A 24,517-nucleotide genomic window follows, 5' to 3' on the forward strand; every position below is an offset into this window, starting at 1 on the left:
ACTGAAATTGTGAAAAACACTGCAATGTAGTCTTATTTTGCCAACTATTTGTCCCTTTTTCATATCGTACTTGGTCACTTCATTCTACCATATATCGCTACATTTCTTATCCATTTCTTCGAGTTCACTTCTCGTGTATACCGTAGATTCAATAGTATTAAACACAAAAGCTTCTTCACACTTTCTTCATGCCAATATATATATATAAATTATGGCTGCAGGGTATGTTTGCTTATGTAGTGTCCCTGATCCATAATTAATGTTACCTTCCTTTTCACTACAATTACTCTCCACCCTCTACTCTTACTTATTTTCTTAATACTATTTTAATATATATGAGTTTAGTTGGGATATCCAGAGCTGTTTTATTTGCCAAATCCATCACTATCTAACACCCTATTCAATGCCTTTTAGTTTTCTTGCAGGTATTGAGGGCATTACTCAGCTGTGCAAGTAATTCATTTTTTGCGTCACCGTGTTTTCAATGGTCTCTTTCAGGAGAATGGAAATTCGCTAACATCCATCCTATTAATACAAGTCTTTGATAACTAATTATCATCCTATTTCTCAAAAACCTTAGTTTTTGAGAAATAAAAACTTTAACTCTTGCATTATGTTGAAACCTTCCATTTAATTACGCTCAAGTATCAAATCACATGTTTTCTTTATAACAGGCATAAGTTCTTGCAATACTGACACACACACACACACCGTTCGCATACTTTCGAATACATTCCTTACTACTTTCAACGGTGTCACAGCTTGGTTGGTTGGTTGTTTAGGGTTTTATGGCGCATGATGTCATAGCAGTTTGCAAGATTACCGACTATTAAATGTACATCTACTTAAGTTTTTATGATACTAATATCATACTTACCAGATGGGAGTTGGTCCAACGTGTAATAAGACCTTTAGGGCAATTCTCTTATGCAAGTTGCAGTGTTCAATACCAACAGCCATAAGAAGACCTCCTATAAACATCATGTTTGTAGCCTGGAGAGAGAGAAAAGTAGTGCATGTGAGAGAATGAAGTTCTTTCTTATTCAAGTATCACTGAAATACATACTTCGAGATGTGTGTTTAGTTATACCTTTAATTAAAAATTATCGCTGATTAAATTGGAATGAACAAAACATGAAAAAGTAAACATCAGTGTTTTTTCATCGTGATTGCATTTCTCTTCCTTCTTTTAAATTTTCTTCCGGGATGACCATGCGGTCAGGAGTTCACAAGATGGGGAGAATACAAGAAACAAAACGGTATTTATCAGTCATGGGCTTGAACCCGGTCACTCAAGGCACGTGTACCTATGCACCCTCGCGCCTGACAACTCGACTACGGCGGAATCGAGTTTAAAAGAAGGAAGGAAAAATGAAATAAAGTATTACAAATATTTATAAATAGAGAACTTCAATTAATTTACTAATAAATCAGTGAGTTAATGAAGCCATATAGTACGTCACATTGGAGTAAACAGTACACAAAAATGATTCAGGGAAAATATGGTGCAGAATTTGGCTAAGTAGGTCACAGCTGTTTATCTTGCGTCACAGTAGAGGTAAGAAATCAGTTTCAAGTTTTAGCCCTTGTGAAATACAAGTGATTCTGACTTTTCTCATCTTCGTAATAATATCCAAGGTTATTAGAAAATTTAAACGCAGCTGTCATTATCATCGAATATTCTTAGGTATTCCTCAAGACCGTTTCCGCTTCTCGATCGCGCACAACATGCTGCTAACTATAGATTTTTAATTTTGACTCCAAAAAAAGCTACCCGTCATAATTTCTTCCTTCCAAAATGAAGTACTTTTTCTAAGCATCCTGCTTTCACTGTTATTTCTAATGCCCTTCTTCAGCTAGCTATCCCATTAATTCTTTTGTTTCTTATCTCATTCGCGCATCTCTGATGTTACGCTTGTTGGGTTCGTCTGTGTTTGCGTGTTCAGTTTTCTTCACGCTTCCCTATTATGCCATTTAACAGAAAATATATTTACGTTTGAGAGAGTTTGTAGTTGTAGTGTTTGTTCTTTACGATAAAGCAACTAAGGTTGTGAGGCACAGTGTATTGTCTCTGTAAACAGCGTTTTCTGTGGTCGATGTGCTTATGTATTACCGTGCAATCTCCGACCGAAATCGACTAACTCGACCATGTGACAAAAAGTATTTTCGAATCCATCAAGACCCAGCCCTTTTCCAGTTAATTCGAACCCAGCCCTTTTCCAGTTAAGTGCAAAACAACATATCAATCTCGGCGTTATTTTTCTGAAAAACGATATATAAATGAAATCTGTCATTATCAAATACTCTGCTATTCTTGTATTGACTCTCCCAGCTGTTATCAGATTCTGTTTCCCGTCTTTTCTTTGGTTTTGTCAACGATACTCTTCATCATGGCATCGAATTTCTACAGAACCATAACAACACGGGCAGAAAAACAGCCACGGCCCATTGGGAAGTGATCTTTCTTTTTTTTTAATGTGGGCATAAACTTGCAAGAAAATTGGCTAATATTTCTTAAAGGCATATCAGGGAACTGCAGAAATCGGTCCAGGACATCTCAATGGAATGTCGTGACTGCCATGGCCGACACGTGTATGGTATGAACGAACGAAATCAAAAAAAAAAAAAAAGTCTTGTTGCCGGTATATTGACAAGTCATGTCGTTGGCGTGAATTGATCTAAAGTGTACATGCGCTTATTTTCCTTGTCTTGCTGAAAATGTTGGCTCGTCAAATACGTTTTAATTGAATAACACTTTTGTTATAAAGACTTTTATACACGTCTTTCTAACAAGCGGAAAAAAAAAAAAAAAAAAAAAAACACCACTTCTTACCAATATACAGACAAACTACAGTTTGTTTGGATAAGTTCTGTTTCTGTTCAACGTACATTTGATTAAACTGATAGCTAGTCAACGTACAAAATATATTGTATTAATTCATGAGCAAATTAAATTTTATACAAAGTATCTTGGCAGGCCTGAAACCTAATTCTCTCCTCGGTTGCCTACTGTTTTTACCATTCGTAGACATCTTCAAAAATACAAATCTTTTCTTCGCTCGGTCCTTCAGCTCCCTTCCCTGCTGTATATGGAGGTATCCGCCGTATACCCACCACGTTATTCGCTTTTTATTTTTAAATCAAAAAACGTCTACTTCCGCCTTTTGATTAATTACCGTTGGTATGGGTGTTTTACATACGGTACCTTCTGTTTTTTTCTTTTACGACTATAGCACGGTTTGGACATTCTAGCAATTAGTAGAATCAGTACCGGCTTGTCGGTTCTGCCAGCCTGATGTATCTTATGGCGGTATTAAATGTATTCTCAGACCGATTTCCATATTGTGCTTTGAAAAAGACCACCAATACCTGGTGGATGGGGGGGGGAACATTCTCCCTCACCTTCCAGTTCCTGGCATGCCCTGGTGGAGACGGAAGGCAATAAAAATCATTCAGGTTTGGTTCACAAGCTCATAAGGAACACACTAGGGTCCACGGATATCAAATTTTATCCGTTCTGAGGGTTCCTCGGAGACGCTTTCCTGGAAAAGAGACAATGAACAAGATTCTAGATGGAATAATCTACCAAGACAATCCTGATCGTGACACCGAAGTACACAGAAACGACATCGCTGAGAATCAGGGCTACTCGCCCTCGGCCACAGAAGAACCCTTCTCGGAAGAGGAGGTTGCATTAGCCATAAATAAAATCAAATATGAAAAAGCTCCCGGACTGGATCTCATCGAGGGGGAGTCCGTCAAACACTTTTTGGTCTGTTGCACCCGATGTTCTAGTACAACTAATCAACACGTGTCTTAATGAAGGCTCCTTTCCTACACGTTGGAAACACTCCAACCTCAGGCTTTTACCCAAAGATCCAAATCGTCCGGGGGCGCTTCCGTAGCCAGCTGGGAAGGAGCGGCAGTGCGTAGCACACGCTTTTTGATTAGACCGGGGTTCGAGCCCGTCACCACCAAATACGGAGGATGCGGAAAGGTCAGGAAATGACCACCGCATATCCCGGAGCAATATGACCTTAGTTGCTAATGCTCCTAAAAAACCAAATAACAACAACCAAATCGTCCCACTGGTACAGCCAAAGCGTACCGTCCAATTGCTCTATTACCAATATTAGGAAAAGTATTTGGAGAGGTTACGTCTCACCCGTCTTCATTCTGTCTGTGAAACCAAAAGGACTTGCCGCCACACTCCAGTTTGACTTCAAGCAGGGGTGCTCAACTATTGATGCACTACTGAAAACCACTCAGCTAGCAGATAATTTTGATGCCCGTTACGTACTGGACTTTTTATACAGGGTGTCTCAAAAATATTGGTACAAACGTTTAGGGGAGGTAGGTAACATCTAAAGGAATGTGAATCGCATAGGAACCCATAATCGGAAACGTCACGGGAAAGTAGTAGCAGAGGCACAAGAAGCAGAAATGACACAAGACAGTAATTAGTGGCAAACATTTATTTGACATAATATTAACAATGGAGTACGAGATGGATGCATTTCATGATGTTACAACAGATGCTCGAAGGTTCCACCATGAGACGCAATGCATGCGTCACACCGACGCAGCATGGATTGGCGGACACGGTCGAACACACCTGGAGTTTCTTTGACAGTAGATTTGAGGGCCCCCCCCCACAGAAAGAAATCAAGGCTTGATAAATCAGGTGAGCGTGGGTGCCAGGCAACGGGTGTAACAAGACCAATCCATCGACGCCCAAAACGCCTGTTCAAATGGTCACGAACACACCTTCCATAATGGGCAGGCGCCCCGTCATGTTGAAACCAAATGTTGCGTCTCACATTTGCTGGAACATCGTCAAGTAACCCTGGTAGAACTTGTTCAAGAAAGATCCGATATTTAGCGAAGTTCATGCGGGATGGTAACAGGTATGGGCCGACTAAGCAGTCACCGACCATACCTGCCCACACATTTATTGAGAAGCGATGTTGTGCCGGGGGGCGCACACCGTGTGGGCCCTCTGCTAATCCATACACTAGGTGCATGTCTGCCAGCTCACAGTTCGTCCATCGATGCATTTACTTCTGTAAAGAGATAATGTGAAATTTCTGTTCTTCCCAAATATACCTACCGTATACAGTGTGGTATTTTTTTAAAGGAGAAATTATTTTATTTTAATGTGCAATATTTATTGTACTTTTCCATACACACTATAGTTTTCTGTCGGAAAACAAAAGCTATACTTGTACAGCACTACGCACCATGAATTGTAATATTTTTCGTCGTTTTTTTTATGATATGAACATTCGAAATCTGAAAAATTACAAGATCCTGCAGGGATTAGGGGACCCGAGGTTGCCAGATTTGGGAGGTTCGACCGTACCCGAATTACCAAAGGAAACCTATAATTAGCTAGATCTCAAAACGATTAAGACTGTTCAATCACTGATTAAGACTATCACTGTTCAATATTAGATCATAAAATTTATTCTGATGGACAGTTGGCTACTAAAATAAAATTTTTCTGTTTATACTCAGAGACACTGTAAACGTGCAGGCATATACGAACCCATAATCTCATCAATACTGCGTGTGCCAAGCGGCAAGTATTTCCTGAGCTTTCTGGGTATTATTCACCCCTTGTTTGTAATACTGTATTGAATTTTATTCTTATGAGTAACTAATCAGGTATAAGAAAAATCATAAACTGTTTTTTCCATTATTTGTACAATCCGAATAAAAATTTTTTTTTAGACTTGATAAAGAATCCTAAGCTGTTTCGAAACGTTATTATGATTAGCAGGATCACTGAGTTAATTAATTGATCTTTTTATGATAATTATTGCTTTGACTCAATAAATGAAGAATTTTGTCCAAATTTGCAAGGAGGGAAATTCAATTTCCACGTATGCCTTTCAAACAAGATCTGCGATGTATATTGTTGGTCCAGCAGTCAGGTTGCACTGAAATGCAGTGTTTCATAATTGAATAGAATAAAAGAATACGAAGTCAGTACTGCACAAGGAAAAAGTGGCACCTTAACGACAGCTTTGCACAGGGTTCCTAAAGTACTGAGCGCGAGAGTCTCTTTACCTTCATTCCATATTAAAATGAAACAAACTGTAAAGACTCAACGAAAAAGACAGTAATTGCTATAATCAGTTTCTAATTTTCCTGATGAAAAAGAAAACGTTTTTATTGGTTATAGATAAGAAAATTAAATTTCAAATGAGCAGTTTAAAGGTACAATGAACAGAGTCGAAAATACTCCTGGATTGGCTTCAAAAATGTTGACAACTTTAGGAAATAAGAAATATTCCAACTATGAAAGTTCTGTTGAAAATATGGTTAATACTTCTAAAATACGTGTTTGAAAATTAGGAATCAAGACAAACATGAAGGTTCGTTTCTTGCCTTCCCACAGACTTTTTTTTATATGGAAAACCTTGGTTCCATCAGCCATAACAGGGTGAGTGATTTCACCAAGATAAGGAGATTACGTTAAGGGGAATGTAAACATGGCAGATCATGGATGTTCTTTGAAAAGGGATACGTCTGGCATAATGCATAAAAGAACCAAACGTTCGTTTCAGAAGAAAAGATTAAAATTCATTTGAAGAAATCAAAATCTGGTGTATCTGCGGAAACGTTCACTTTTCCTACATATTAATTTGGTTTTTTCTCCCATTTTATTATAAAAAATTATGATAAATTAAATAAAATTTGTGAAATGAGGAAAACGTATTTTCCTTTTTCCTATTCATGGAATGCTTTTAAGTTATGAAAAAACGAAGAATGTCAATTTTGCAATCAGCAAAGTACACTTAGGGAAGGCAACGTTGTAGAATGACGTATAGAATATATACGTCATTCTAAAAGTTTCAGTTTTCAGGCACGTGAACAGACTACTCTTTCCTGTTTCACAAACGTTGCCCTGCATAAAAACAAACGCTTATCCAATTCACTACCTACAAGCTCTTTCAATGCCAATCTCCAAGTAAATTTCCCTTTTTCGCTCCCCGTGTTGTTTTCCTTCTGAACAGCTGTTAACTATTCAAATCTCAACTCTGCCCTACTGTGAAATACTCGTACATGTGGCACATATATTTCTAAGTTATAACCGTGCCCGAATAACACTGCTTTCAGCTTGGAGGATCATTGGTCTCTGCCCTAGCTATCAGTAGGACAAAATGACGGAACCGACTAATATGAAAGTAGTAATTTTTGTAATGGCTGTATGCAGTGGCGGACTGGGACTGGGTCTAAAAATATTGGTTGCCATGAGACAAAGGGGGCCCACCCACAACTATTATATTTTCAAGCTACTAAAAGGTCATTAACATTTTTAACATATTGTCTAATGTTATTGCAAGGGGGCCCACTTGCCATCGGGCAAGCTGACACCCTGACCAGGCCGCCACTGGCTGTATGACGTATTTTTGAACAAGCAGCGATTTTCTTTTGTTTCTTGCACTTTCAGGTAGTACTATGAAGGAAAGATGATAAAAGCTGATGTTTATTTAGATGTGATATAAAAAAAGGTACATGAAGAAAATGACACTGCCTGAATTCCAAAGAGGTCAAACTGTTGGTGCAGGGACATCGTTGACTAAAACTGCTATTTGTTCAATGTATCCAGGGCAAACCGTATAGAAAGTGATGTCTGCATTTACCAAGTATGGAAAAACAAAATGGATTGTAGCCCCAAAACATAAAAATACTGCTTCCAAAATAACTGCAGAATTTAATGTGAGTTTCAGCAATCCAGTTTACACCAAAAAAGTTCGGCGAGAACTTTATAAATCTGAAATTAAGAGCCGCTATTGCCAAGTCATTTGTTACTGGTAATAATTCTAGAAAGAGGATGTAGTCGTGTAAGGAGCACAAAAACTGGAAATTGCAAACATCTCATATCATCAGATGAATCATTATTCTCACTTATTCCAACGTTAGGAGCATTTACGTTTGGCGAATGCCAAAGGAGGAGTATAATTCCATCTTGTGCTAACCGTCAAACATGGCGGACTATCATCAATGGTTTGGGCAGCAATATCTTGCTATTGGTTTGTCCATCGGTATAGTGTACATAATGTTTGGAGAGAGGGCGCCACCGGTGGTTTCCACAACTGCGCCATAAGTACTCTTGTGAAGTATACATTACTCTGTAAAATCCAGACAAAAGTATTGTGTGTTGTATATGAGAAGTATTATGTTGTGTTCTGTTGTTGGTCTGGCTTTTGGCAGCAGAACCCCTAATGAGACCTGCCCGTACACACCGCTAGGAGGTAAGCCAGGCTGCCCATTATTTTCTGGCAGGTACTGCCACCTAATTGCCTGAGCATTCAGTGACAGGACCTATTAAAAAAAATAAAAAAAAAAAAAACACACCCACAGATAGAGAGTGAGGAATATTAAAGTCATGTGGCAGGGAAATAGTAAGAAATATAGAGGCGTAAATGAAGGAGTCCTCAATTATTCGGTGGAGTAAAACTCCACTAGGCGAGTGGGGGAAGGGAATGGGAGTCAAAAGATACCAGACAAGAGTCTGGTATTTATCGCCACTTGGCACACAAATCACGGTCAAGAGGCAAGGTCCTTTTCTGTGGTTTAGTCATATCCAAGTAACTGTCACAATTGAAGATGTGCAGGTCACAATTGGGAGACCAAGTCCCCTCAGTGGCTTAGTCATGTCTAGGTATTTGTCATGGTCGAGAGACAAGGTCTTTTCCTGTGGTTTAGTAACTTCCAATTAACTGTTTCAATTGAAGATGTGCAGGTCATGGTTGGGAGACCAAATTTCTTTGGTTTAGTCATATCCAGGTATTTGTCTTGGTTGAGCGACAAGGTTCTTATCTGTGGTTTAGTCACGCCCAAGTAACTGTTTTAGTTGAAGATGTGGAAGTCGCGGTGAAGGTCACGGTTGGCAAACCAAGTCCCATCAATAGTTTAGTCAGTCATGTCCAGTTATTTGTCACACGTGTTGGGACACAAAGGCCCCCTCAGTGGTTTAGTCATGTCCAGGTATTTGTCACAATTGGACGTTCTCAGTATGTATCTTATTTACGGGTTTTAATCACATCAAGGTATTTAAACTCATCCAGATGTTTCTCACAATTGGTAGGTATGTCCATCGATATAGCACTTTTTTCGATGGACGTCTTATTGGTGCTATCGCTATGCACTAGACAGTAAAGCATTTAAACTCATCCAGGTGTTTGTCACAATTGGTAGGCATGTCCATTGGTATAGAGCTTCCTCCGATGGACATCTTATTGGCCCATGGCTTGTACAATCACCAGACATTGAGCCACTGTGTGCATATTTGACGAGAGGGTGAGAAGCAGGTTTCCTCCACCTTTTTCACTCGAGGAGCTTGAAACGTTCCTCCACGAAGTGTGGTCCGATACTCCTCTTAAGAAACAATTCAAGATTTATTTGAATATATTCTATGTACAATACAAGTTGTTTTAAAAGCAAAGTTGGACCAAATACCATATTAGCGCATATCTTTAACTCCATTATTTTGTTCATTCTCTGAATGTCACTTATGCGAGGCCAATTCAGGCACAGGAAAATTAAGGGCATCGCCTTCATTGTCTGTTCTGATAAACACTTTCAAGTCATCTGCATAAATAATGAAGTCATCATGTGATGTAAAAAACTGTTTAATTGCGGTTGCAAACAAGAAGGCGGAGAGTAAATACACCTCTTTGCGGCAACCCTGAATTTATTAGGAAAAAATACTTATACTGTATATAAAACTAATGTTTGTTGATTGGAGGATCGCGATATTAATTCAGTATGTTCCCAATGGTTTTCGAGAATTGACACGAGGGGGTTTTTCAATATTTCAAATGTATACAAAAAAAAAAAAAAAAAAAAAACACCACACACCCAGTTATTTATTTATTTTTTATTAAATATCTTCGAATTCTGCACTATTTTTAAATGTGCGTTTATTTGAAGAACGTGCATATATTTTAGATGATGTGGCAAATAACGATAAGTTAACTTCAACATAATTGCTTTCGCACACAGTCTAAGGACAACTACCGATTGAAATCAGTTTATAATCCTTCCAGGTCTTGGCCTTTCTTTTTCTCTTTTTTTTTGAATAGTTATGCTTGATAATATTGTGTTGAAGGCATGAGGAAAGGAACTAACTATTGTCACCCATTCATTCTCTCTACTTCGTATTCTGAGAAACACTTATTTGAAACACTTATTTAGAAAAACTTCTAAAATGATGATATTCAGATTTTTTTTTATCGCTTGGTGGATTGAATATTATTAATTGATTAATTACTATCATTATTATTTACAGTAAAGGTGGGCCACGTTACAAAAAGAAAAAAGTTGAGAAACACTAGACTACAGTACTGAAATTTCGATAGTGCCAACTGAGGTACCACACTTATTAACGGTGACCCCTCTTTACTTTATAGGACTGAACGTTCTAACTTGACAATGAACCTTTTGTTAATTAATTTATTTATAGACGTTTCACCTACAGGGCACGCAGACCCTAGATAATGGTGAGAACGCAGAGAATCAATACAAAGAAGTCACTAGTAGAGAAGCGATTAATATATATATATACAAAATTTGGATTAACAAAACAGAATAAAGAGCAATTTCTTATACATATACAGTTTAAGTGTAAAATCAATATTGTGATTGTTCAATAATTGAAGGAAACTGAACAGATGACTACCAAGTAAATATTGAGTACGAGGAACTGGCAGTGAGAAATTAGTTTTATAACGAAAATTCAAACGGGATGTACTGAAAGGTATTTATTCAAGGAGAGATGGAGAATCGATAAGAGTTTATAACACTGTAAACAAAAAGAGACCCATTGAGTTATCGTCTGGAATGTAGAGGGACGATTCTGAAGCGACGACAAAGAGCTCCACAGTTTCGATTATGAAAGGCAAGGCGGTTTAGAAAGCACGCGAATTTAATTTTAATTCTCTCAAGTCAGTGAGAAAGATATTCCTGTTGTAAAGACCAAATAATATAACAATAATCAAAAATCGGAAGTAAAAGCTGCTTGTAGAGAAAAATTATAAAATTTTCACTCTTGAAAATTGAGGAACAACGCTTAATTAAGCCAAGAAGTTTAGAAGTCTGAGATATTACGTGATCGACATGGCAAGAGGGATGAAGGTCAGATCTGAATAGGACACCTAATTCCTTGAATGTATCAGTACTTGCAATTAGATAGTTTTCAATATAATAATCAGTAAAGACGGAGGGGCTACCTGCACGATTCGAGCGAAAGCGACATAATTTACATTTTAATGGATTTAGAAAAAAAGGTATTTTTATTCAACCAGAGTGAGAGAGAATCAAGACAAGTTACAAAAGCGGAAATGATGGTGGGCAAGATTGGAGAATGTTGTTAATTACACATGAGCTACTCTAAAAGTCAGTTCTAAAAATGAATGTTCTTTAAAAAATGCTATAAGAGAACTACTAGTATGGTTCTTTTACACTGAAAGACAGAATGCTTGGGATAGCTGGTTCCTGGGCAACGTGACGGAGTCATCCCTAATCAGTGGATTATTACCCATTAAGGCAATGAGGCACGTGCCCAGGGGCCCCAGAATTTGGGGCCCCCAAGCCCATTTTCCTATAGTGTTCTAAAATAGATGAACGTTTTCAGTAACATCATAAAAATCTTGATTAATTGAAGCGAAAATTTAAGCAAAAAATTCAAAAGTACAAAATTTAATTTATTTGCCACCTAACTTTTATTTATTTTTTATTCTTTTTTTGGGGGCCCAACTATCCTTAATCCGTCACTGCCCCTAGTGGACGAACCCACCAATTGGGAGGTATATAGTTACACTGTATCCGTACACGGTAATTCGATGTCAGTACGGATAAACGTCGCAAGTTAACATACTTTGAAAGAGGGATGATAATGGGTGCCTGACGCATGGGTCATTCTATCACGGAGGTGGTACAGAAATAGCACTTTCCCCTTTCGACAGTATCAAGAGTGTATCGGGAATACGCCATTTCCGGAATAACATCTCATCGTGGACAGCGCTGTGGGCGGAGAAAGGTCGTTGATGGACGTGGCCGTCGACATCTTGTCTTTCATTGTTTCAGCCAACCGGAGAGCGACAGTCGCACAAATCACTGCGGCTCCAACGAGGGATGTGCCAGAAACGTCTCCACCAAGACCATCAGGCGATCATTAGCCACAATAGGTTATGGGAGCCGCCGACCCACCAAAGTCCCATTGCTAACACCACTCCATGCCTCAACTGGGCCCCAAAGAACATCCAAACTCTTCCAGCAGGACGATGCGCCTCCCCCACAGAGCCGTGGTGACTAGAATACGGATCGAAGAGCATTCCGTAGATTATACCACTATGAAATGGCCTTTCCGCTCACCGGACATGAACCCTGTGGAACAGCTTTGGGATGCTGTGGAAAGGTCCGTTCGAGCTTTGGATTCTCTACCCAGGAATACGACGTAATTATGGACAGCGGTGCAGCAAGCATGGATGAAAATACCTGTGGAACGCTTTCGTGAACTAGTGGACTCATTGCCTCGCCGTGTGACTGCCCTTATCTGAGCGAAAGGTGGGCCTACCCGTTACTAGGTAGGTATCCCATGATTGCTGTCCACTCAGTGTATAAGTTACAAACATAAGTTAGAAAGATTTCATCCAAACTCTGATGTCATTTCACTCTTGTACCAAAGCCAATGTTAAAGGTAAAATCAATATCACAGATTTAGTAGCATAATTCAGTTTTTATCATCTTTGTTTTTAAGAGTGTTGTGAATGAGTACGACCGACTGATACAGTATTATTTACCTTCCATATTTCTTAAAATACACTGTCAGCTTATGGCTTTGTTGCGCGTCAGCCTTAATCAACCCGAGTTAGTTATTTTAATTTCTATAATTAAAAAATAAAATACGCAGTTTTAAGATTAAATGACATAACGTCAAATAACAGCAAGGCTAGACAAAGTCTTCATAAAATGAGAACTGTCACGTTATTTACAAGAGTTAATAACAGTTAATGGCTACTGTAGGCGTTATTGAAACCGGTGTAACAGAAAACCGACACTTTGTGTGAAGGTTGTCAATGGTTGTTTTCACTAGTACAGTATTATGAAAACATGTTGCATGCTTCACCTCGAAATTTATAAATCTGCCTTATAAATAAAATAAATTTTCTGGTTATACTCGGGACGACCACGCGGTCAGAGGAGTTTACAAGTTAGAGAGAACAAAAGAAACAGCACCGTATTTAGCTGTCACTTGAATCCCAGTCACTCAAAGCAGTTGTACCTACGTATCCTCGAGCCTGACCATGATAGAAGGCCTTTATTTAACAGCGCCTACAATTGCAGATGGAGCCACCCCAAATTGACAGTATGCTTTAGCTAGAAAAGGGGAGACGTCCTGTAAATTTGAGGTTTCGGGTGAAGGTGGGTATAAGAATCTGGCAAGGTCTGAGATTTCAGGTAGGTAATGTCTCTGAATCCAATGCAGTTTTTTTTTTTTAACCTAACTCTAAGACAGTGATTTTCTGAATATAAATTTCCAAAAAGTATCAAAAATTGTGGGTTTTTTTTTTTTTTTTGAATGTACATGTTTGCCATGTTTTCAGTATTTATCTAATTCTGAACAAACAATCACACAAAGTTAGCAAAAGCATGAAAAATTATGTAGCTTAAGATAAATAAGGCTAAATAAGACTAGTAAAGAGGAAACTTACGTTCATGTATGGTAATGAAGCGGCTGAAGTACTAAGAATACCCAGCAGTGGAAAGAGCACGATGGGAAGAAGTGCAGTTACTGCCAAAGGAATAGGCTCTAGCATCCAGTAGGCAGCCATAAGAAGAATGACGTAACCACATTTTGCCTCCTAGACAGAAAATTTATCGTTATTTCTAGCTATGACAATAATTTTGTCATAGTGTTTTTTTCAGAAATTAACTGCTATTCTTAAAATTAAGAAATAATTAAACATTATTAAAAAATATTGTACATTAGTTATACTTGCCAGGTGGCTCTGCAATCAGATGTTAAATATGTATAGTTATGCGCTCGCGTTAGATTAACGTTGTGTTGGAATGATGACGTTATTTGGTATTATTTGCTTATTTGTGAGTTATTTTTTTATTATGTATATCTGTGTCGCTTTAGTTTCTCTACAAGAGAATTGCTAACAGTGTTTTTGATAATATTTACTTTACAAAGTCTGATTACAGTCAAGCTTTACATTTAAGCAATTCGTACTGCAAAATTATCATGCGAACGTTAGGCAAAAATGCTAAATTTCATTATCTGCCCGTGAGCAGTGATTTTGCTTGTGTTTATTAAGTGAAAGCATTTATTTTAATTATAAATATACAGAATTGACTTCCAAGAAAAACCAGAAGTTTAGATTTTCGCCAGGAGATTTTCGTCTTCGTTATTTGAGGTGAAATGTTGGATAGTATGTCTGGCAGTATCAATTTGGATGTAAGCTTTTTGAAGTGGAAAATTTAACCCGAGGAATGACAGGTATTTATTCTATAGAATATTAATTTACTCATACTACAAGCAAGGTCCAATTAAAATGCATATTTGTACCTAATACAGTATCGTCATTGTGATAAAAAGAGAATTATATTATACATTCACCGAAATTAAGTACAGTAATCCTATAAATTATTTGAAAGTATTATTGTTATTAATTATTATTAAAGTAGACTGGTTGAAAATATAAATTATTACATACAGTCCAAGGAATATGGATTTATGCTTTATAGTGTATTATTATTTATATGTGCTAAAACAGAGGTATTTTATATCTTCACAGAAATTAAATACCATAAATTCTTGCAAATTATTTGAAAAGTATAATTAATGTCAATATTCAAAAAAAGCATATCTCAATACAATATTGATACGATATTGGTTTAATTTATTTGAATGAATCAAATGTAGAGGTTGCTTTTCCATATTCAATTTGGTATTGCAGAAGCGTAACTAGAATTTTGACACCTTGGCCAAATATCAGAAACGCGCCTTGGCTTTGTTTTCAAAATAATAAATAAAATAATAATAAATTAAATTATAATAACAAGAATTATAATTTGATATTTAAATTATAATTATTAAAATAATTATCATTTTTGTTTTGTCATATTTTTTAAATAAATTATAAATTCAGTTATTCTGATTTTAACTCTATTTGGCATTACGCTGAATCGGTGCCTGTGACGGGGCCACACTGCCCATATCCTAGTTACCCCTCCGAGGTACTGTATGCGAAATGTTTTAATATGGCTTGATAGAACGTATAAATCTAGTTCCGTACATGGATTCAAATTTGAAGGCGAATGATCCTTGAAGAGAAAAAAAATTCTTTTTGTAATAAGTATTGAGTTTGATGTTTAGTCCCCACCTTTTAATCATCTGTTCCTCCCATTGCGAGAATTTGGGATACTATATTTGCGCCAATAGAGTCATATTTACGTATCTTTCAAATTCCTTTGATTATTTTATTTTCAATTCAGATATTATATTTGATTACCTTACTTCGAAAGTTCTGAGGCATGTTTATTTTTTTTTAATGGCAGTTCTGCCAGTCTAAATATGACTGGAAAATGGTAATAACAGGAATAATAATAAAATTATATATATATATATATATATATATATATATATATATATTTTTTTTTTTAGAATCAAAAGAAAAAGTTAACTATCTTTAATTGGTTTAGATTCAAATTACTTAATTTCGGAATTTTTATATATCTTAGCAGATATTGATCATTACAGAAACAGAGAACTCCTTGTCGTTTTTTGCCTTCAGTCTGGGTGGTTGGCCCAGTTGAAGTCGTCTAGATTGTGGGTAGACAACGATAAGTTTTATGTGTGTGTGTGTGTGTGTGTGTATATATATATATATATATTTTTTTTTTTTTTTTTTTTAATATATATTTATATCCCTTGCGTTTCTTTAAATCCGTTTGCGTTTCTTTAGGTTGATATTGTCTGCTTGAATTAACTTCTATATTATTATACAAAATATTTCATACACATTATGGTCGTAATGCATAATTGCTCTAGCAACTACATTGGCCCATAAGTATTAGTTACAGCTTGATACAGTTTATTAACTTTCTTTCCATATTACTCATATATATATATATATATATATATATATATATATATATATATATATTTTTTTTTTTTTTTTAATATATATTTATATCCCTTGCGTTTCTTTAAATCCGTTTGCGTTTCTTTAGGTTGATATTGTCTGCTTGAATTAACTTCTATATTATTATACAAAATATTTCATACACATTATGGTCGTAATGCATAATTGCTCTAGCAACTACATTGGCCCATAAGTATTAGTTACAGCTTGATACAGTTTATTAACTTTCTTTCCATATTACTCATATATATATATATATATATATATTTTTTTTTTTTTTAATATATATTTATATCCCTTGCGTTTCTTTAAATCCGTTTGCGTTTCTTTAGGTTGATATTGTCTGCTTGAATTAACTTCTATATTATTATACAAAATATTTCATACACATTATGGTCGTAATGCATAATTGCTCTAGCAACTACATTGGCCCATAAGTATTAGTTACAGCTTGATACAGTTTATTAACTTTCTTTCCATATTACTCATATATATATATATATAAAATATGCTTTAAATTTGAAAAGTGCTGGTGTATCGTTTGATAAATACAAGTTGCCGATATAATTTCCGAACGAGATCCATATAAAAAAAAAATATGTAATGAGATGCAGTTATTTCGGAATTATACCGATTTATTTAAATTTCTGAAAAATACTTTGAGATTCATAATATGTACTGTACTGTACATCGTCATTTCAAAAAAGTGTTTGGACAACAGTAATGTTGAACTAAAATACTTTGCTCACTGTTAACTGATTATGAACTATTACGTTCACTTTTTTAAACTTTTCAGTGTTGTTAAAGCGAATTTGAATTCTTTTATCAGTTTGAAAGATGTATTAGACTCCTTTGCAAGTTTAAATTTATTTGCTTCATTTATAAAAGCAGTGTGTATATATATAGTGACACAGGAACCAGCGAAAAGTAGGGCTACCAGACGTCCCCAGAATTGACCGGACTTCACCTAAATTTGGTTTACTGACTCCTAAGCGTTACCTGAATATCAATTTTCAGTGTTTTATATTCTCAGGTAGCAAGCCGTAGCTTATCATACCTGAGAGGATATCTGTGACGAGACTCAAGAGATTTTTAGTTAGTCTCTTTCTGACATTTTGTAGTCTTATCAATTTTTAATAAGAAACTCTTGTATGAAATTAAAAAACACATAAATAGAACGGAAATTATAAACTATCAGTTTTAAGAGATGCGATTCCGAAAGTTTTTCTCTCCTCCATGGGTGACAATATTTTTTGTTGTTGTTGATTATTAGGCACATCAGCGACTTAGATCATATTATGCCATTGTGTATTTTACATGTACAGGCCAGTTTGGACGTGTAGGCGGAAAAACCGAAATAACTCACTGGAGGAAACCCTACTTCCACCGTCTGTGGTCAACTAACTACAACTTGAGGACTTTTAGAAATTTCAGCAGTCATTCTTGCCAATCGAACCTAGATATCTCTGAATGAGTGACGGAACTATTGTTAATGTCACTGACATATTTTGTTTCTAACATTACTGTTACTTTCTTCCTTTATTTCATGTATGGAACTCTGGTTGATTTTCAGTTGTTTAACGTTTCGTATAAAACCTTTGTAATTCAGATTTAAGGTTAATATTATTTAATAATATTATACGTCTGCTGTCAGAAGCGCATTTCTTCTTCCCCAGGTTTCAGGCCTTACCTACCAGGTAACCAAGCTTGAGAGTGCAGTAGCATACGCGTTTGAGTGGACAGTGTTTGTGTTTTTTTTTTTTTTTTTTTTAACTCGTGTAGCTACTAATTGCGAATAACGATTGTATTCATTGTCGACATGATTATTTAATCGTAATCTCATCTCCTAGTGGTCGTGCCCATCCTGCAAACAAACCGACAAATATACAAATATTTGTATGCAATTTACACACAACAACCACTTCTCGAAACTGGGAGATGCTATGGAAATCGTGTGACGAGCTCTCCTATCATATGTGTAGTATCGAAACTTGAAGAAATGCGCCTGTATTAGTAATACTGCTTATAATAGATTACAGCTAGTCATACCCCTCGTTTCGTAATTACCTCCTAGACAGCAAATTTAATTAATGTGTTCCAGAAAATCGTTGCTTAAAGCGAAATCACGGAAATTTTTTATTATTTAAAATAATGTAACATGCAGGAATGGAAATATGATTACAGAATGGGGGTTATGGTTCAAGTGAAAAAACCATCTGTATCCCTTATATCTCCCCCCCTTTCCCTCATACAAAAAAGAAATTTCCGTTTTTACTTGGTGCTGCCACTGAGACCAAGGAAATGTAAAATTTCATTGCAGCTAGTATTAGTATTAGTAATGGTCGCATGGTGCAAGAAAGCCTATGGCTTATGCTGCAATAGCAAAAAAAAAAAAAACCGAATAAACCAATGATAAAAAACAAATTGATAATTAATAAAAGAAAAGGAAATTAAACCTATCATCCTATACGTTTTCTTCACCCGAAGGTACTATCTAGATGACCTTTGAATTTCCCCAAACTGTCAGCCTCTACCACCCATTTAGGCAACTTATTCCAGTAATTTATAACTTGCTGGCTAAAATAAAACTTCCTGCAGTCCAATCTAAACATCTCCCCCCCATAACTTGAATTTATGTCCCTTAGTTCTAGCATCATTTATAATCTTGAAAATTTCGTCCTCATTCATTTTACTGATGCCTCTCAGAGCCTTAAACACCTCAATCAGGTTATCGTTTCTTGTTGGGGGAAAATAGTCCGCCATTTCTCCCTGCGCGTTGTGCTTATTTGTTACTTTGCGCAGTTTGTAGTCCATTCTAGTTTTAGCGAGGTTGTTGTGTATCGGTTACTTGGACGATGACGGAGAAAATTGATATGTCGCTGGATGATATTATTAAGATGAGTAAAGGACAGTTTCGTGTACCCAGAGGAGGAAGAGGTGCTCAAGGTGGTGTTAGGGGACGAGGTGCTATGAGTGGCGGAACAAGGGGTCGTTCACGTGGTGGAGGTTCTATTCGAAGCCGACTGTCGAGAGGACGCTCGAGGCCTGTACCTTATACGAGGCCTAGAGAACTCCCAGACAGATGGCAGCATGATCTCTTTGATGGTGGGGTTGGCCAAAGAGGAATAATCACAGGTGGTGTAACAAAACTTCAGGTTTCAAATTTGGATTTTGGGGTGTCAGATAATGATATTAAGGAATTGTTTGCTGAATTTGGTCCATTAAGGAAAGCTGCCATCAAATCTCTAAGGTGTCTAGTTTCCAAACTCTGCAACCCACATATTCGAAGTCTTTCTTCATAAGGACGCCCTTTTGCCGATCTCACCAGGCGAGTTACCCTTCTTTGCACCCTTTCAAGAAGCTCGATGTCTTTCTTTAGGTGCGGTCTTCATACTTGAACACAGTATTCCAAGTGGGGTCTAACAAAAGCTTTAATAATGGAATTATCACGTCCCTATCTCTACTTGCAAAAGTTCGATAGGACACCATGGGCCTTCCTTGCAACCTGTTTACAATGCTCAGAGAATTTCATGTCTGACCGTATCGTAACACCCAAGTCCCTTTCCTCCAGTACTGGGTTTAGTTGAACTCCACCAAGTGAATAAGTTATTTTGAGATTACTGTTTCCCAGGTGTAATACCTTACACTTTGTTGGATTAAAGCACAGCTGCCATTTTTCTGACCATTCCTGAAGTCTATCTAGGTCTCTCTGAAGAAACTCAGCTTGACAGTGATCATTAACTACTCTACCAATTTTAACATCATCTGCAAATTTAGACATCACGCCCTCTATTCCTTCATCGATGTCGTTTATGAAAATTAAAAACAACGGTGGTCCTAATACTGATCCTTAGGGAACCCCACTTCTTACATCAAACCAATCTGAGGAATAGCCATTTATCACAACCCTCTGCCTCCTGCCCTGAAGCCATCCTTCTATCCATCTAAGGATTTTCCCAGTGATTCCAACCTGTTCCAGCTTATAAAGCAGCCGTTCATGTGGGACTGAGTCAAAAGCTTTGCTGAAATCTAAATAAACAATGTGGAAATTATTCCCTAAATCCAGCTCATGAGTGACCCTTTCAAAATAGCGAACCAGATTTGTTAAACATGATTTTCCCTTTACAAAACCATGCTGTGAGTATCCTTGAGAATTTCATTTCTATCCAAATGATCCGGAATTCAACACTTGATGATTGCCTCCATGATTTTTCCTACCACTGAAGTCAGACTGACAGGTCGATAATTTCCCACTTCACTCTTAGAACAACCCTTATGTATGGGAGATACATTTTCACTTTTCCAATCCAACGGAATCTTCCCAGAATCTAGTGATGCTCGCATAATTAGTCTCAATGGTTGAATGCACTCATTTGCCGCCTCCCTTAAGATTATAGGGTATATTCCATCAACTCCAGGAGCCTTACTGGTCTGTAGGCTCGAAAGTTTTCATTAAATAATCTTGCGAAATTTCAATATCATTAATTACATATTTTTCAACTTCGCTCCCACAATTTCCCATTGCCACAAAAGGTTTTTCATTTGTAAATATCGATGCAAAATAACTGTTTAGTTCATCTGCAACGGCAGCTGGTGTATTTAATACTATCCCCTTTCCCTTACGTACAGGTCCGATCTGGTTTGTCCTGCTCTTCTTAGCATTTATATGTGTGAAGAATTCCTTATCCCCCCCCCTCTTTGCTCTGTTTGCTAGTGATTTCTCATAAACTGCCTTTACCTGTCGAACCTTTTCTGTGGCTCAATTACAGATCATCTTGTAGTTGTTATAGACTTCAGTACTTATTGCTCTGTAACCTTTCGATGCCACCTTTTTCTGCTCAAGTAATGTGGCAACTTCACTATTTATCCAACTTGGAATCCTCCTCGTGGAATATTTTTTTAATGGTAAATACACATTCAAGGTATCTGTGATTAATGTTTTAAAAGCATACCACAGTTCAATTGTATTCATTCTCTGTGCGATATCTACCCAGTTAATAGAGACCATGTAGCACCTTAAGGCGTCGTAATCTCCTTTTCTGAAATTAAAACCCATTCCTTTGCCTTTTGCTACTGCTACCTCTCTCTTCATCATCCATTGTAGAACTCCGTGATCACTTCCTGCTACTGTTATGTCATGTCATCTGATTCATGGGTGATGATGAGGTCTAGGATATCCTTTTCTCTAGTACTTTCCCTGATATGTTGATTCAAATAGCAGTCATCTAGTTGATTTAAAAATTTTGTTCCCCATGTCGAGTTTTTTCCCCCATTTTCTCCAATCAATTAGTGGCAAATTCAAATCACCCATAATAACACCTTGACGCTTACTTGCCCATTCCATTTGCATGTAGAGGCTTTCGTCATAATCTTCACAATCACCTGGTCTGTAGATTACTCCTACCCGCATTATACCTGTTTCCAACTATCTCACACCATACAGACTCTATACTAGCATGTGAAATGTCTGAATCCGGGAAAGCTATCGTCGCACTCAGGCTGCTTCTGATAAGAAGCATTACCCCACCACCCCTTCTATCTACTCTATCCTTCCTAAATACATTATACAAGCCGTACTGAAACTCATCATCCCCAATTTCCGGGTGGCACCACGTCTCTGTAAGCCCTATTAAATCCGCGTTACTTGTTTTAACCAGCAGTTCATATTCTCTCATTTTATTGACGACACTTCTAACATTACTATATAAACAATTAAGACTTACTGTTCTTGTATATTTAATAACCCTAACACAACCATTGGAAGTTTTTTAGGCTCTCTTCCCTGGCATTAGCTACCTGCTCACTTGAAACCTTTCTGCCCCCCAGAACATCTAGATAATATGTCCAGTTGAGGAAACATAACTCTTGAGGTATGCGCAAAAGTTACTTTGACCAAGATTATCAGATAAACGCGTGTCAGCATTACCCGTATCCGTTCTAACTAGCAGTTTCCCTGAACCTTTAAGGTATCCTCAATAATACTACCAAAAACTTTTGCACTACCTTTGTTTAAGCGTATTCCGTCTCTACAAAACAAATTCCTTCTACCTACAAGCGTGGGCCAAGCTGATAGAAATTTCCCCCAAAAAGCTTTGCAGAGTCCAAGTCTTGAGTTAATCCAGAAGGCTTTTAACATATAATCCCTCCTATTGTGTCTGGGTAGAATTGCAGACACAAACATTGTGGCCTAGCTGGCGACATTTCCTCAGCATCGTCCTGTATTTTTCGAACAATCGTCAGATCATGTACGTTTAATGTCATTAGTCCCCACATGAATAATAATATACTCTTTACCTCCTTAAAATCTGACAATCTGTTGGTGACATCATTAATAGTTGCTCCCGGCAGACATACCCTGCTTTTACTCCACCTATCCATGTTACAAAAAATATTCCCCGTTTCCCTGACAATAGAGTCTCCTAATAAAACAAAGTCCTTTTGAAACAGAGTAGTTTACATTTGGTTTTTCTGTTTTGAGGCCCGAATTGGGAGTGCATTACTTGGTAGATTGCTGGAGTCCGAGTCCCTGACGAGCTCCCAGATGCATTATTCTAGAGGGAAAACACCCGTTTTTTTCAGTGACTCAAATTGTTCCATCAGTGCACCAAATTGTAATTTAAGATAGGTGCACTCCTTACATCAGTCACAAAGACAAGAATCTCCAGGTGAGCTATGATTAGTCACCAGGTCGACCTTGGAAAACATTCCACAGGTTCCACAATGATTAAATCATGACTCACACATAAATCGCCATCGGCTATTTCCGTGTGAGTCACGATACCCTGTGACTGTTTAAGATTAGCTAAATATCAATGAAAATTAACTTTAAAAAATGATATCTATAATATTATAAAAATTAAACTGTTACAGGAAAACCTATAACAAAATAATCCAACAATATACTAAATAAATCAAATATTTAAAAGCAATAACAAACAGTAATCCAACCTACTAAACTGAAGAGCCCTCTGGTGTTCCAGCTCTGGCCCTCGTGTACCACAGTGGTTATAATAGTAATGGAGAAATGATGCAAGAAAGCAAGCGTATCAGCTTATGTAGCATCGGCCAAAAAAAAAAAAAAAAAAAAACACAACACATTTTTCACACATCCATTCCCTCTAAAATGTTTGTTCAGTTCCTCCTTGAATTTATTTACGCTATCAACTTCCACAACGACAGATTAAGTTTGTTCCGGCAAATAACCACCCGCTGGCTAAAGACAAATTTCCGCACATCAATTCTACAACTATTTATTCTCAATTTGAATTTATGACCCCTCAGGTTCGTTATCTAAGCAAGCGGAAGAATCCCATCTGAATTCAGCGTGCTCAACCCATTCAAGGCCTTATATACCTCAATCAGATCACCTAAGGCGGTATGTTTTTCTGGGGCTAATTCTACTCATATGCAGTACTTTGCATTTGTCAATGTTAAATTTCAGTTGCTACTTCTCAGCCCATCTGCCCAAATTTTCTAGATCCTGTTACAGTAGCACACTGCCATTACTGTCATTAGCAACCCTGCCAACCTTTGTATCATCTGCAAACTTTGACATTAAGCCTATTATACTTTCATCAGTATTATTGATAAATATACAAAACAGTGGGCCCAACACCGAACCCTGGGGGACTCCACTAATAACATTAGTTCACGAAGAGCAGCGTCCATTGCTTACCACTCTGTCTTCTCCCAATCAACCACCCTTTTATCCATTGTAGCAACTTACCCTTAATACCATACTGCTCCAGTTTTTACAGTAGTCTTCAATGCGCAACAGTGTCAAAAGCTTTCGTGAAATCCAAGGATATATCAAAATAATTTTTTGCATCCAGTTCCTTTGTAACCACGTCATAGTATCTAATCATTATTTGTCAGACAAGACTTTCCCATAACAAACCCATGCTGTGTCTGAATTATTATTGCAGTCTTGTCTAGATGATCCTGCAATGCATCTTTAACCAGGGACTCCATTATTTTCCCTGGAACAGAAGTTAAACTAACACTGGTCTGCAATTACTTGTGTCACCTTTAGGTCTCCCTTTGTGAATTGGGGACACAATTGCACATCTCCAGTCTATCCACCCCACACAGAGTAGAAAAGGTTTCAATCCCGCTCCAATCCGTCATTGACGCAAGGAACGTATTGGCCTTTTTCACATCGCGGCTGAGTTAGTCAGTATCAGTCGAGAGCTGCGTATATTCTTTTTCTGCCCCTCCTGGAAACTCAGGTTTTTCGTCCAGTAAACAGGCAAATCGATCACAGTATACACGCAATTTAGAGACACAATATACCGATGCCACATAGCTTTAGTTACTTTAGTGCTTAAAACACATAGGAGGTTCGACAGTTA

General features: G+C 37.2%; 1 protein-coding gene across 1 annotated transcript in view; it reads right to left on the minus strand.

Annotated features, from left to right (window-relative positions):
* The window catches only part of LOC150085844 (Na(+)/citrate cotransporter-like), a 104,323-nt gene that overhangs the window by 45,053 nt on the left and 34,753 nt on the right, over positions 1-24,517 (minus strand). The window contains exons 2-3 of the mRNA XM_090373521.1: positions 13,728-13,877; positions 878-993 (exon numbers count right to left, since the gene is read on the minus strand). Coding sequence (XP_090229647.1) covers positions 878-993; positions 13,728-13,877 — 266 coding nt within the window. The remainder of the gene's footprint in view (positions 1-877; positions 994-13,727; positions 13,878-24,517) is intronic.

Source organism: Mastigoproctus giganteus, chromosome 5, assembly GCF_048544385.1.
Source record: "Mastigoproctus giganteus isolate SK-2022 chromosome 5, ASM4854438v1, whole genome shotgun sequence".
NCBI classification, from domain to species: Eukaryota; Metazoa; Arthropoda; class Arachnida; order Uropygi; family Thelyphonidae; genus Mastigoproctus; species Mastigoproctus giganteus.